This window comes from Strigops habroptila, chromosome Z (assembly GCF_004027225.2).
Source record: "Strigops habroptila isolate Jane chromosome Z, bStrHab1.2.pri, whole genome shotgun sequence".
Taxonomy (NCBI): domain Eukaryota; kingdom Metazoa; phylum Chordata; class Aves; order Psittaciformes; family Psittacidae; genus Strigops; species Strigops habroptila.
Window position 1 is genome coordinate 78,940,862 of NC_044302.2, and position 15,679 is coordinate 78,956,540.

Sequence of the window (15,679 nt, forward strand, 5' to 3'; positions counted from 1 at the left end):
TCAGTGGACATTTTTGACAAGAAACCCTGTCTTTACATGTTGCTTATCATCTTTTCAACACAGTATCAACTCTTACCAAATCCAATAGCTTCCTCAGTGCCAAACACTTACTTTACAGAGCAAGAACTGAAATTATTTGACAACAAAACACTATATCCCCTCTCCCCTTTTTTTTTTTGTGGGAGGTTTTGGGGTTTTTTTGAAGTGTCTCAAATAATGAAGAGGACACACTACAGTGATTCAGAAGACACTGGTGGGTTCAGAAGCTTTTGGATCCATTTCAGACCAAGACAGCTGTGCTATATGACAAAGTATTCTTCTCTCTGAAGACTACCGATCCTCTCTGGCTTGCTACTCTGCTCTGGTAAGCAATATGCATTCCCACGTACTGTGACAAGGTTTGTAGAAAGACAAGGTCTTTCAGAAGGTCAGCTGACAGAGACAGAAAGACAGACAACTCTAAGACATACAATTTAGCCTTCAAATCCTTGAGATTACTACTGTAGGCAAGGAATCCATACCTTGTCTTCATCCTCTTGTTAAGAAAGGGGATTAACCCAAGTGAGCTCTCACTTGCCCTGTAAAACACTGACTAAGATTTGGAAGCCACCATCCAAAAAAACACATATCATGCAGGACTGAAAGACTGTAAAATATTTTGAATGAGAGAAATTAATGCAGCCAAATGACATTTGGCATCATTTGCCTCAGTAAACTTCATAAAACATGTTTCCTGTTCACAGTCACTTTTTTTGGCAAAAGGAAGACTAGAGAAGATAGAAATGCAACAGAAAGGAAAATGGGAAAATCCTGAGGGTTTTTGCATGTAGCCCTTTCTGCATAATCCCATTCTGGTATTGACTATCCACAGACTGTAGAAGCAGCCAGATTTCAACAGAAAACATGCTGCTGCCCAGCTTCAACTCCTCCATTGACAGTCGGGAAGAACTCTTTCCAACAAAAAGAGTTCTAAAGAGAATACAGAATAATCATTAAAAAACTAAACAACCATGCTGCATTAAAAGCAGCTAGCCATTCTCTATGTAGTGTTTGCCCTGAGTGCCCTTCACCATGCAATCCTATCCTGGCTGCTCCTGTCAGCAGTTAGCCACTCACCTCGCAAGAGTATAGGCAAATAATTCCCTGGAATTCGGTTCAGTTTCAACTGCTTCTATCCACATCACTTCAATGCACTGATGTTTCTCAAGTAAAGCACTTCTCACATGAGGTTAAAGTCATGTTAATTCTCATGAGTCTAAGACCTCAGAGCATGACATCAAAAACACCTTAGTAACTGATGGCCATGATCTTGTAAACTATCATTTGTTCTTGCTCACATGAAATGAGAGGCTGTTTTTCTTTGGTTGTTTTGTAATTTTAAGGTGAAATTTAGAGAACAGCAGGATGAAGTAATAATAGGAAAAAAAACAACCAAACCAAAAGACCAAACAAACAACAAAGGAGTGACGTACCTTCTCTTCTCACCTCTCCTTTCTTCATTATTTGCCTCCACGAATTAACTCTTTCAGATGTGATACTCAGAAAACAAATTATCAAACTTTCACTTCTACTATTTAATTTATGGAGAGAAAAGAAGCAGCCCCACCACAAGTGGCAGCATTAAGTTTCCTTCACCAATGTGGGGAGACGAATTGTTCTTTTTGGTAGAGCAGAAACATTCACATCATTCTTCAGAAAAAGGCATAAAACTTGTAACAGACCACAAATTGTAAATGAACAGTTTGGGCTATGTAAACAATAACACTGCCCTGAAACAATCTTTCTGTTCAGTTCAGCTCTGGCAAGGCCTAAATCTGAGTATGGCATCCTGCTTTTTGATGTCATGCTTCAAGACAGATGTGACCAGCTGGAAAGAGTCCACAAGACAGCAATGAGAATGATCAGATGTCTGGAAACACATTCTATATGGGAAGATTAAAGCCACTGGGGTTGTTTAGTCTAAAGAAGAGGTCTAGGAGGAGATAAGATCAGAGTTGCCAAGTGTGTTGTATACAATGTCATAGGAGAATAAACAGTTCTACTGGAATACCACATGAAGTAAATAACACGTATGGGAAAATATGCTTGTTTTCTAATTACTCATTTACAGATGCAGTTTGGAAATATTTTTTTATGTCATGGCTTTGAACAATTTACTGACAGCTAAAGTAGCATCAAGAGAGGTATCAGCACAATCTGTTTCACTGCTATCTAAAGGATACTGAACAGCCGTGACAACAGATTCAATTCTGCTATGTTGGCAACAGGAACAAGGACAGGACAAGAGGAGAACTGAAACCGGGAAGAGCATGATCAAGTACTGGGTATCCATAAACCCAAAAGAACTCAGAAACAAAACACAATAGAGAACATAATATTTTTCATTATTTGACACTAATAGGATAGGATGCTAACGTGAAAATGGCATCTTCAAGCTCTCCTCTCCATGTGACTCTTCTGGCAGGCGGCACATCAAGAAAGCTTGAAATTGTCTGTACACTAACCTTGGACCTTAGTCTTGCCTTTTTTCACTACCTGTAAGGGTTGCAATTTGCAAGTAACACAGATGCTTTCTCAGTTTCAAATTAACATGCATTCATTTATTTCTCCACTGTAATGCATTGTGGTGTCCTTGCACAAAAAAAAAAAAAAGATGATTATACAGGTGGGTTTGTCAGGTGGCTCTGCATGTAGGCAGGAATTCAGCTGCAAGCACTCACTGACCCGAAATGGAAGGATGGGCAAAACCAAAGCACAAAAAACACAGACGAAAAAAGATTGGTTTCAGATAATAAAGGAATCTAACAGAAGGGAATAAAGGGAAGGGAAGGGAAGAAGGCTGCATATTCTAAGCAACCTTTCCCATCACATTAAAATGAGTTTATTCTGGTATCTCCTAGCATTAATAACTGGAGGTGAGGTATCAGACTACCCATGTAGAATTTCCAAATTCTAATGAATTCAATGCTGGCTTCTTTTTGGGCTTCCCTATACTTTCAACTCAAAAGGTACCTATAATTCATTTCCAAAGCACACACAGAACTAACCAGCCTTAACCAGAAGTTTACTGGTCTGGCAGCAGCTCTGAGTTCAGCTACCTGAACAGACAGCCTTTTCGTATTTCTATATGCTATTCTGCATGCTTACCAACTGAGCACCAAACCAACTAGACACCACATAGTTGTGGTAAGCACAGCCCCCAGCCCACACATATAAGACCTGCCGAGAAGCAGAATATATTAATTACGTACCAGTGAGCACCATGCTAACAGCAGCTACAGAGCTCCTACTCAGTTCAGTGAATAAAGCAAGTTTACATCTCTATTAAAAATAACTAAATAATTTAGATAGATCCACTTTCTTTCTACTACTGTCATAAATGCACTTTCCTGCAAAAACATTCCAGCCCTTGTGAGCTCATGCAATTGAAACAGAGAAGGAATCTGGCCCAAGCCTGAGTATTTAAATAATTAGGGAAAAAAAAAAAGGGATAAAGTCATATTACGTCGAATTCACCATGCTGTCCTACTGTTCTATCAGTTTAATAGAGAAGGTATCAGGGAATGAAGGGTAAAACAGGAGCTACATAAACAGCCATTACTGTAGAAGAAAACATTATTGGCAACCACAGCTTAGCTAGTTGCAAGTAACTCCAGTCAGCACATCACAGATATTCCTTCAAAAATGCGAGGGTTTCCCCAAAAAAAACTTTGCACATGCAGCTGTATACAGGCACAGAATAAAAAACCACCACCTAAGAGCAAATTAAAAAGTTGACCACACCAAAAGGTACATCAGCCACTCCTGCAACGTATGCAAGAGATTATGTACAAAGTAAAGCAAGAGTCAGGCAGAACAATATGTTTGCTTTGGGGGTCATGTTAAGAAACACGAAGCAGTCTCAGACACAAAAGGGTCACTTTACAGTAACATAGTGGGGGGAGTTGTTTCGGTTTTAAGACTGCCGTTAGAAATACTGCAGCTAGATCAGGAGGGGCAGGGAGGGAACAACACGCGTTATCCGCTATCACGCTACAGATGTATCACCCACAGAGTTCCTCCATAATCCACAGCCTGTCATTAGCTCTCACAAGAGGATTAGTGTAGTTTAGGGGCTTGTCCATCACTTCCGTCTGACATTGAAGAGTTTGCTTTAGAACAACGCTATCCAAAGGTGACACGCTAGAAAAAAGGTTTCTTAAAAGAAAAATACACTCCTTCCATGCAAAACGCCCCAGCCCTCACCACCGGCAGCCAGAACGGGCGAGCGCCAGGGGAGCAGAAACCAGACTTCTCCCACCTCCGGCCGAGAGAAGCGAACGCCGCCGCCCCCCAGCCCCGCGCACCTCTTCCTCCCGCTCCTCCAGCGAGGCGTCCTCCTCCGCCCGGCCGCCGGTGCTCGCCCGCTCCTCCCCCGAGGGCCGCCGCAGCTGCCCCGCCGCCGCCGCCCCGCCGCCGCCGAGTTCTCCCTCCTCGGAGAGAGTTTCCGAGCCGGAGGAGGAGCCGGAGCAAGAGGAGCCGACGTGTCCGGTGCCCCGCGGTCGCTCCGGAGCCGCCGAAACTTTCTCCGCCATGGCCGGAGGCTCAGAGCCGCGCCGCCCGCATGCCCCACCGCCGGCAGCGGCGGCCTCCCCGCCCCGCACAGCGCAACGGCGCGGCGGCGGCGGCGGCGGCGGCAGCAGCAGCGCTCCCGGAGCCGGACCGGCTACCGCGCTCCCGGGCGGCGGGTGGTGCCTGCGGGCGGCGCGGGGCCGGGCCGGGCGGAGCCAGTGGCGCGGGGGGCGGGGCAGAAAGCTCCGGGAGGGCAGCAGGTAACAGAGCGGGGAGGGGAGGGGAGGGAAGGGAAGGGAAGGGAAGGGGCCGCGGTGAGGATCCGGCGGCTCCGATGGCGGAGCGATTTTAGGGCGGTGCGAGCAGCAGCGGGTTGGGTCTGCCAGCGGACGAGGGGAAGGGGAGAGGGATGGGGACCCTTCTCGCTACCCGTCCCTACGAACGGCGGCAGGAGGTAGGCGCGAAGCCACGACTGCCCGGGGTGGCGGTCCCCCTCCCGGCAGCCCGGTCCCGCCGCCTGCCTCGGTCGAGGGAGGCGGCCGGCGACAGCCCGCGGTGCGGAGAGGGCAGCGGGGTCTGCCAGAGCCCAGGGCCGGGCAGGGGGCACGGTGCGCCTGGGCGGGGCGGGGGAACGGCGAGCTGCTCCGCTCCGGGAGGTGCCACAGGACTAAGCGCGAGCAGGTATTCCTCATGACAATAGGGTTTTCTATGCCCTGCTCTTCCTCTAAAAACGAACTATCAGCAGTTTATCGCAGCGACTTTGCCAACTTCGTATCGTTGGTAAAGGCTATGTACCCCTAGTTAAGGTTTTGAAGCAAACTGAGTCCCTTTAGGTGTTTGACTTTGAAACGGGCATTGACATTGGGGTTTGTGACCAGGCTTTTCGAGCCACTGAAATCAAAGCAGATCACAGAAGTGAGGCACCTGAAAGCTTATGCAAATCCTCCTAGACAACTCCTTTATCTTTAAGGACCTAAAAGGCTTTTAAACCTAGTGGCTGTGTCAATTTTTAAAATATTCTTTTAAAATATTGTCTGGAAAATACTTTTGTTTTTAGATGTCTTGTAATGGTAACATAGGTCCTAATCTAATATGCTAGTATTATATATAAACATATATATATACACACACACCTGTATACACCAGCCTTATTTACTTATGTCTGTACAGCCCAGGGTCCCCTGGGCTAATCCAATTGTGGAATCAGAACAGATTAAGCTCTTTGTTAATGAATAAAGTCCCACAGCATCACTACAGAGTAGATATCATCTCTATTTCATAGAAAAAGAAATGTGAGCACAGACCAGTTATTGATGTGCTCTAATTAACATACTACCTAGATAATGAAAGTAGGAAACAAAATGCAAGTCTCCCCTATTTCAGATTTGTAATTTGACAAGTTTATCCAGTATTCCCAGGTGGTAGATGAAAATTCTTTTTTCTTTTTTTTTTAGTGTTACAGTAACTATCCGGATTATCAGGTTAATAGTGGAAGAAAAAATAACTATATAAAATTCTCCAAATCTCAGTCTTTCTCTGCTTTGAACAAGCTATTAAAGCTGGCTATTAGTTTGTAACAATGGTGGTAGTTCTCTGTGGTTTCTTGTCAGTACTTAGATCAGGCCCTTTAAATGCCTAGAAATTAATTTGTTGGGGAAGAGGATTTTAATATCTATAGGGACAGAATTTGACCCAGAAACTTGCCTATACCAGTATTTAATGTTAAGGAAACATGAGGTATATGCAGAAATACAAGAACTGATTTTAGCTAGGTGAATTATACACATACACTACTCCAAACCTAACTATAATAATTTTAACTAGTCAGAGAAAGGAGTTCCTCCTTAGTATTCTAGGTTCTGCACACAAACTCCTATATCTCCAAAATCTGGACTTACTCATGATTCCTGAGTCCTCAGACTTTAAAGCCAAACCTCCTCCAGTGAGATTCTGCTTCTGGTTTAGTGTCATGTCACAACTGGCTTAATTTTCTTCCTGGGAATTTGCAAAGTGTAGGAAAATTGCCAGGTGGTGAAAAGCAACACTGCAGATCTTTGTCACTTCCTTTTCTTTTTCCTACTGCCTGAGATGAGACTGGAAAAAAATAAGAGCTTAGACAAAGTGCTTCTACACTTCAGTTGTTATCAACTGCCAGAAGAACCCCTGTAATCTGGGGGCAGCAAGGCATATATTAGGATAGTCACTGAACTGCTCAAATTTATGCCATAAATTGAAATCTTCGAAGGTGCTCAAGATTTATTATATCACCCCGGAGTCACAGACAAGTGACAGTATTGTTCTGCTCTGGCCTCTAGACTATGACAGATCATGTGCTCTGCCAACATTGTTTTACACCAACAGAAGAGGGGTGCTATGCTGCCTATAGTTGCTAAAAGGGTGCTAATGCTAAAAGCTGCAAAGATAGACGTTTACGTCATTTTCCATCTTGGGAAAAGCACTGTTGCTTGTACTTGACCATCATCAATCAGTGATGTACTTCATGGCAAAACACTGAATATCTGGCATGACTTGAGAAGCTCATTTTGAAAGCGTTTTTTAAGAAGATGTCCATTTTTAATAAGCTTTGTGCACCTCTTGTCAGCCATTAGATTCATTTGGTGGAGAGCAGTGAGAGAACTGTGTAGCTCAGAGTGGTCCAACCTCAGCTACAGCAGTAGCCAGGCTCAGCTTTGAGAACATTCGCCCATTTTTCACCTGTACATTTACAAGCAGGCAAAATCCACCCTCTGATCTGGTCAACTTTTCCTTCCTGCCTGCCCCCAGTACACACAGCAGTCACGCACTCTACGCTGCACAGCCACAGCAGGCTACTCTTATCCCGTTCCTGCTCTTTCCTTCTCTTGCCTTTGCACCTCAGGAAAGGAAATGTCCCTTTCCTCCCCTTCCTTCCATCAGGATCACACCTCCTCTCCACAAGTCGTGGTCTTCACTGCACAAATTGAAATTTAAACGCAATCTTCGTAGGATTTGTAATTAAGGAAAATAGTCATACAGTTTGGTACAGCTGTTCACTATGTGCACTACGATGTGCACTACTCATGTCACAGTTAACTGAAAACAAAATACAAGAAAAGAAATAAAATGCATCTCAAAACTCCTTGATAGTACTGCTGGTTGTTGATGCTTGGGAAATGCTTACATTCTGTGTGGTCTTGAATGACCGGAAGAATGACTAACAAACAGATTTCTTGACAAGTTTGGCACAAGGTCACCAGGTATAAGGTAAACACTGGAAAAAAGTATGAAGTGTAGAAAGATGGTCAGTAAATCATAGCTATGCAAGAAACAGCATGAAAAGACCCTAAGAAGATAATGATTAGTTTTGTAATTGGGCTTTGAAGATAAGGATCAGGGTCTTTACCAAGAAGTCAAAGGAGCAAATACGTGGTAAAAATGACATGCAAAGAAAGTTAACATTGCAGCAGTGTATTGAATAAACCAGAGGAAACTGAAAGACTCGAAAGAGGTGGAACGATGGTTGAGTAGGGCAAACATCTGTCCCACTCTGTAGCTTTAACGGGTCAAATGTCAAAAGCAGGCTTTTGTAGTAGTTACTGCATCAGTTTTATGACATCAGTTGTCTTCAAGTCATTGCCTGTTTGAACTAGGCTGTTTTCCATTAAATTCTTTTTTATGCTGCTTAGAAGACTCTTCTTCCTCTTTGATTCTGCATATTTAGGCATAAGTGCACATCTGCAAGAAGCAGTTTTCAAAACACACTGATAGTGGGGTTAGCACCGGAGAAAATCCCTGGACAAGACTGACAGACCCAACAAACACAAGGCTCTCCAAATAATGCAGTTAGTTACACTACTGGCAACAACAGCACTCTGCTTCCTTTTCTGCATAGTAAATGTGCGTTAAGCATGACCTGGAAGAACCACTTTATTGGATGAATAAGTCTCCATGCTTACTCAGTTCTTGCCCTCCCTGTTGAGACTGCCAACATCATTGCCAATTAGTGCCAATCCTGAATGCAAATTGTAATATGAATAGGCCTTTCAATTTTTAATTCCAGACTTCTGCACTGGTGGTATATAAATGTTTCATTAGCACACTCACTTCTCTAAGAGGAGGTTCATTCACTCGTATTTCTGACTTACCTCTGGGGAAAAAAGCTGTCTACCTGAAGTACTAACAGAAAATGGGCAAACAGGAACTTGTACTTCTGAGTTCTCCTCTCAGCCCTAGCAGCAAACTTTGGAATCAAGACTTTTTGGGAACCTGGACTTACTGAAAATATATATTACAGTAATCCGAAGACCACCTTTAATTTTTACCTGATGTGCTTTATCTCTATATATTTGCTCTCAAGCAATGTCCAAGATCAGGAATTCTTTTTATTTGGTGCTTTTATTATTAATCATTTATTATTAATAATTATGTTATTAAAAGTTTTTATTTGGGGGGGTACAACCCATTGGTGTTAGTGGCAGGAATACCCACTAATGCCAACAGGAGAAGTCTGGAAGGCAGTCAACCATCTGAAAACAAGCATGCCTTGCTTTGGCTGGCTGTCAGGTCTCAAGGCCTCAGAGAACTAAATAGCTACATCTAAGCTGAGTGTTAGGCAAAGGGTCTCAGTTCTCCAACTATCTGGTCTGTGAATTTGGATGATTTCACTTCAGCTTCTTTTAGGACCAGGTGCTCAGGATTCCTTTCAGCAGAAATAAAAAAATGCATTGAGGCAACTCTCATCTCTGGGCTGGGCACATACCTCCAAACATACAGCATGGTTTGGAGGTCCTTTCTTCTTACCTCCAAGGATCTCCTTAGACCTTAGGATAGGATGAATTTCCCACATCAGAGTAAGCAGAAGCCACTTCCTTCCCAAGAGAACCAATTCTGAGACTCTCACCATTAAAGAGCTTTTTTGACAATGAATGTGAAGCACAATGTACTTTTCATGGCACTTGCAAAACATGAAGCAAGGGCATTTGAACATGCCGATTAGCTTCAGATCAACTCAAAAGGCATTAACAGGCTGGTTGTGTTACATTATAAATCCTAGCAACAGTAGGTATATGCTTTCATAGAAATGGCCCATTCAAGTCAGCTGAACATGTCATAAACGTGAGAAAAGTATAACGTATCATCTATTGATTATGTTACCAGATGTAAGAAATATACAGTTATCATAGGCCCCCACCTGCTGCAGGTGCTTTTATCAAGTCCAAGTAGTGCCATGATCTTGTCAGGTAGAGATGATGTGATCAGGACTAAATAGCATAATAATTGCTAAAGACACTTTTCCTGATTACTGGCACTTGAGGAGCTGCATGAACACTGCACGAATCACTGTCAGGAGACCTGCAGAAAATCACTCTTAGATAAAACCTCTGGCAAATGTTTACACTTTGACATTTGCATTTCTGGTACTTTCAGGGTAAAAAACAAGAATTCTGCCCAACACTCTTCGGGCCTCTGTATATCGGAGCATCAGGAGGTTGCATAGGAAGAGGGGGAAGCATAACCCACTCATCTCCTTTTCAGGTCTCTCTCAAGGTATTGCTGTAGTTTTATACTCAGTTTCAGGCAGATTCAGAGAGGTTGTGGTGCTGGGTCCTGGCAGGGACAAGTAGAAATGATACCTTCTTAGTTTGCCTTCAGACACAGAAGTGTACTTCCAGCACACTGTGCAGAGTTTTTGCACAAGTCTGATGACAGACGTGCTAGGTTTCTTAACGTATAGCCCTTGAGCAAGGAGCCTTCCACAAATTCTCCCTCACCTTCACAACGTCTGTGTATCAGGGGCATATAGTAATGCATTGGCAGCAGGGAGGAGCAGTGTGAGCTTGGCACACACCTGTTACCAACTGGCGTACAACAGGAAGGTTAGTCATTCTGAGAGCTCTGTTCCCAGATTCACATTCTGCCTTGTGAGGTCTCTGTTTTATAAAAAGTTCAAAGTCAATGTTATGGCTCCCCAAAAATTACGGAAAACCTGTTGCTTCTCACAACACATTTTAACAATGTTTATCACTGTTCCTTCACAGTGCTGTAACCAGAGAAGTAGGAGATGATAATTTCTCATTTTTACCATGCAGTTACATGGTAAAATCATGAGCATTTCCAAAGAGCAGATAGACAAAAAGAGATGATACAAACTCAGTGTGGAATCTGGAGATAACCAAAACTCCAGCTGCAGACCGAGTAGGGAGAAGAGAGGAGCTCAGGTGCTGCCTGCACTGTGGTTGTGTAGCCAGACTCACATTCTAGCTGGGAGGCGTAGTCAGCCATGGACTGCTAAATACAATCTAGGCCCACATGGCTGCATCCTGTGGTGTATTCTGGTCACTATTTTTAGCATTCTCAAACCACGTTTTAACTTTCAGCTCAACAGAGAGAAAGTAAACCTAAATTATATCTGCACCCTGAGAAATGCTAGGGGTTCCAGGCTCCAGGGGTAGTGGACTTCTCTGGATGAGTTTAGATGCCTCCAACAGTCTACACAGAATCCTTTCCTTAAATATTAAGGCCCTAGTGGACAGTGTTAGTAGGGGCTGCAAAGTTTGTGGAGAGAATCCTCCTCAGCAAATATTAGCCAGAGCCTCTTTGAAAAACAACTTAAAAATGGGGAGTGAATATGCAATCTAGTGATTGCCCTGAATTGTCAAACTCTCCAAAGCTCCATGGCAACAACTGAGGCAAAAACAAATTTGACGCAGCCCACAAGGTTTCTGTAAGCTCTGTGTGCCCTCATCCCAGGCCTTAACAGTTCCTAAATACAGCAGGCACAGGGTTTGAGGAAAAGCTGTGATTTTCTCTGAGAAATCAACTATCGTGTGGGAGTCCTAAAAATGGTGCCACAGTATGTACACACTACAGTTTTGTTTGTGCAGACATACTTGCCCACAGAAAGAGTAAAAGCTAAGTCTGCACTGTACATGTAAATAGGACTAATATTCTGAGTTTCACTCTGATCTCTCTCCCGTTAATAACTAGGGTAATCTTCTCCCAGACTCAAAATGTCATGACTAAAGTTGGGAAGACATGACATGCTTAAGAAGATGCATTCAATTTTTAGTGTATATACCTTGCATGTAAAGTAAAATATTTGAAAGATAATTTTTACTTGCTCTGTTTACCACAATTGGGAAACAGTTTTGGGTTTGGGGTTTTTTGGGGGTCGGGGGTTTTTTTTTCGACGTATTGCTTTACTTTTTTTTTCTGGTAAGATTTTAATAGCAAAAGTGACATCTTTTGTGGATTACTTCCCATTTTCTAAGTAAAATCATATAACATAGGGATTTAGTTTTCTTTATTCTATTATCCTTATTTTTCATTGACTATATTTGTGTCCTACCATATATCAAAACTGAGTTCTATATTTCTGGGGGAGTCTGAGTAGGGAAGAAACTCATTATAAGCACTTAAGTGAGAAGAAGGTTTCAACTTCACGGGAAGCTTGTTCTTGTCAAGAGGGATGCTTGGTCTCCAGACCTTACATATCTTTGCCCATAAGTACAAACGCAGTGGATTCTATGTCAAAATTTGGCCTTTATTTCATTTATAGCTTGATAGACTAATTAACAATACTACTCTGTGACCACTGGTATTCTTTGCTGAAAATATTACCTAAAGCATACATTTTCAAGTTGTATTCTATGTTGTATTGGTCTGATTGGCAGTTTCATACTAGGACAGTTAGATCTAAAAATAAGTATTTTACAGTAGTGTTTTGGGAGGTGAAGTTGAAAAATCCATATTCTAGATTCACTTACTGCCAAAATTTCAGTGCTATTTATACCAATAACTGCCAGTTTGAAAGAAAAACTCCACTTAATAGGGATGTAGGAAACTCTCAATTTGTCCAAACATTTAATATTTAAAATGCAAACATTTAATTTTTATGTTCCAGATTGGAAGTAATGGTCCACACTTAAAAAAGTAAAGTCAGATTCCTAAATATGTACAAAGGATCCTTAAAGGCCACTTACTTACAAATTTGAAACCAGGTTAATTTTACTTAGGGAGCTAATTTGAGGCAGCTAGCAGTAAAAATAGTAGATATTGCTGCTCATCTGGCCAACATGAATTGTGGAAAAGACTAAAGGCAAGTGCCAGATGGCTTCCTGGCCAAGGAAATCATTCTAGACTCTGGAAAACCACCCAAACTGTCAAATGTATTAAGGAAACAAGTTTTTCTTCTAGGCAAAAATGAGTAAGAGCTTCAAAAGAATAAGCAACAACATCATCAACAATAATAATAATAATGTATTTTGATAATAAAATATTTTGAAGTAAGCAACATTTTGATGTCTAAATACAATTTTCTACAGCTGATTTATATTTCAGCACTTTTGATTTCAACAGCACTGAGCAAATTTGCACCTTCTTAATGTTATTTTCTTTTCCAAGCAGCTCTCTCTAAATAATGTGGGGGTTTTGTGCTCCAAATTATCTTTGCATATGTGACATTTCATCTTTCTAGGCTGTTTATGGCAAGAACATAATAAACTTGAAATGTTTAAGCAAACTTGTCTTCATTTATTAAGTGTAAAGAGATTATGTTTCTCAAGTGATAGCTTTTCTCTGTTGTAACTGATGAGTATGAAAGGGATGCACTGATTCCCAGGCCTTAGAAATATGGTAAAAATATTCAGATTGGAAAATATAATCATACACATTAATAGAAAAGCTGCTTGTACAAATCACTGTCCTAGCCTAGACTTTGCCAACATAAACAGCTTAAGAAGTATATCAAAATCAGGGACATGTATTGAAAGAATGATCCACTTTTCGTACCGGACTGAAAAGTTTTAGCAGTGTCATCCAACACTTTCAGTAGCATAACAGTCCATCTTGCGCTGCTTATAGTTATGCAAAATTGCACTCATTCGAGATGAAGTTTTCTATGAATTTCTTTGAGGTTGTGATCCGCCTTTTTTTTTTTTTTTTCTGTTCTTGTTGTTGTGGCTACTTTATTTTGCCACTTTTTTTTTCACTTTTTTTCATTAGTGGAATTTTCAACTAAAACAATTCAGCCATTTCAGAGGAAACCAAAACAGTTCAGCCATTCAGAGGAAATACACTATCTAATCACTATAAAATCACTATAAAATTCTCCTAGCCGTTTAGTACAAAGCTCCCATGTTTTTATACTTTAGAACTGGAACCAAAATTCGGTGTGAGGATCACTGTGCTGTCAGGGATGATTTTGCCAACCTCATGAGAATCATACCTAATTTGATCATGGACCTATCTTAGTTTGTATAGGACTAATAGAAACATCCTTCTAGATTTATCTTGTAATAACAGATAAATCACCCAAATTTTGTCTGAAATGAGCCTGATATTCACCCATGTATAAGATAGTCACAAAGTCTGAGAGAGGCTTTTAATGACACTGCTTTTCAAAATGCTGAATATTGTTGTGTGTTGGTTTTCCTGTGCTTTCATTGCCTTTGCTACTGAATCCATGCAGCAAACGGCATGAAGATCCAAACTGGTGGGAAGTGAAAGGCGCAGGACCATGGGAAGAATGGAGATTAGGCACCAGAGACAGGAAGAAGAAGAGCTTAAGGAGTACTTCAAGTACTGTGTACAGTTCTGGTGTCCTCAACATAAAAAGGACATGGAGCTGTTGGAGCGAGTCCAGAGGAGGGCCACGAGGATGATCAGGGGGCTGAAGCACCTCCCGTATGAAGACAGGCTGAGGGAGTTGGGGCTGTTCAGCCTGGAGAAGAGAAGGCTGCATGGAGACCTCATAGCAGCCTTCCAGTATCTGAAGGGGGCCTACAAGGATGTTGGGGAGGGACCCTTCATCCGGGACTGTAGTGGTAGGACAAGGGGTAACAGGTTCAAACTTACACAGGGGAAGTTTAGATTAGATATAAGGAAGAAGTTCTTTACAGTGAGGGTGGTGAAGCACTGGAATGGGTTGCCCAAGGACGTTGTGAATGCTCCATCCCTGGCGGTGTTCAGGGCCAGGCTGGACAGAGCCTTGGGCGACAGGGTTTAGTGAGAGGTGTCCTTGCCCATGGCAGGGGGGGTGGAACTAGATGATCTTAAGGTCCTTTCCAACCCTTAGTATTCTATGATTCTAAGGTAGATCAGAGCGAGAACATGGAATAGTAGCAGACTCCCTCGGGCATAACCTGCCTGGCACCTGCAGGTCATCCCAAAATCTCACACTCGCCGTTCATGCCAGGGTGAAACCTTATGGCCGGGTTGAGGCCCAACAGCTGTGGTGAATCCCTTCTGAAGGGAGTGAATTTCTTCCCCACTGGAGGTTTATCCACACCAAAGGCACAGGCTTGTGCCTCTGGTGAGTTGGTTGGGGCTGGCTGCAACCTCCCCAGTGGCCCCCTTCCTCCCTGCAGCGGGACAGCGTGAAAACAGCAACATCGTGGGTCGATATGCAGGCAGGGACATCGCTTGCCAATTGCTGTCATAAGCGAAATAGACCCGACTTGGAGTAATTTGACTTAATTTGTTGCCACTTAATGTAAATTGGTTAATTACTGATTCAGGAACTGGGAAACAGAAGGAGAGGACAGAAGCAAATATTAACACACCTTTCCTCCTCCTCTTACCTCAGCGTCCCCTCTGCTGTTCCTCACTCTGTTTCTTCCCTCCTCCTCCTCTGCCCGTGTGGCGTTTGCTGCCCCGTCCTTCCCCAGGGGTGCAGCAGCATGCACCATGGGCTCGGCACCACCTCGCTGTGTGTCTGTTGTGGAGCTGCCTGGAACCGGTTGGAACTGCCCCTGTCTGTTGCAGGGCAACCGTTACCAGCCCTTATGGGGCCCACCCGCTGCACCGCCTGCAGTGCGCACCCGCGGTGCTGGGAGCTGTGGAGGTTCAGGGTAGGCAGGACTGCGCCGTGGGGCATGGCAAGGGCACGCTGCCTCAGCAAGAAGCTCCTGAGAGGGAGATTGAGGAGCGAAGAAGTTTGGGCCGGGCGGGTTGGGTTGGTTTTCCACAGCTCAGGCTGTAATGGACAGCAGTGAGCAGAGCACCTCAAATTTAAGAAATACCCGAGCTGGGGCTTTCCTGGTTACGTTAGCTTGCCTCTGGCAGTATGTGTGTGCTTTATGGTGGTCTTTAAGGGTATGTCCAACAGCCAGCCTTTTCAAAAGTCCCAGCCCCATCCAGTGAACCATGA

The 15,679-nt window shown here is 43.1% G+C and overlaps 1 protein-coding gene across 1 annotated transcript in view; it reads right to left on the minus strand.

Moving 5' to 3' along the window:
- MAST4 (microtubule associated serine/threonine kinase family member 4) overlaps window positions 1-4,574 on the minus strand; it is a 296,950-nt gene extending 292,376 nt beyond the window's left edge. The window contains exon 1 of the mRNA XM_030512637.1: window positions 4,347-4,574. Within this exon, the coding sequence (XP_030368497.1) occupies window positions 4,347-4,574 (228 nt within the window). The remainder of the gene's footprint in view (window positions 1-4,346) is intronic.
- Between the last annotated feature and the right edge of the window lie 11,105 nt (window positions 4,575-15,679).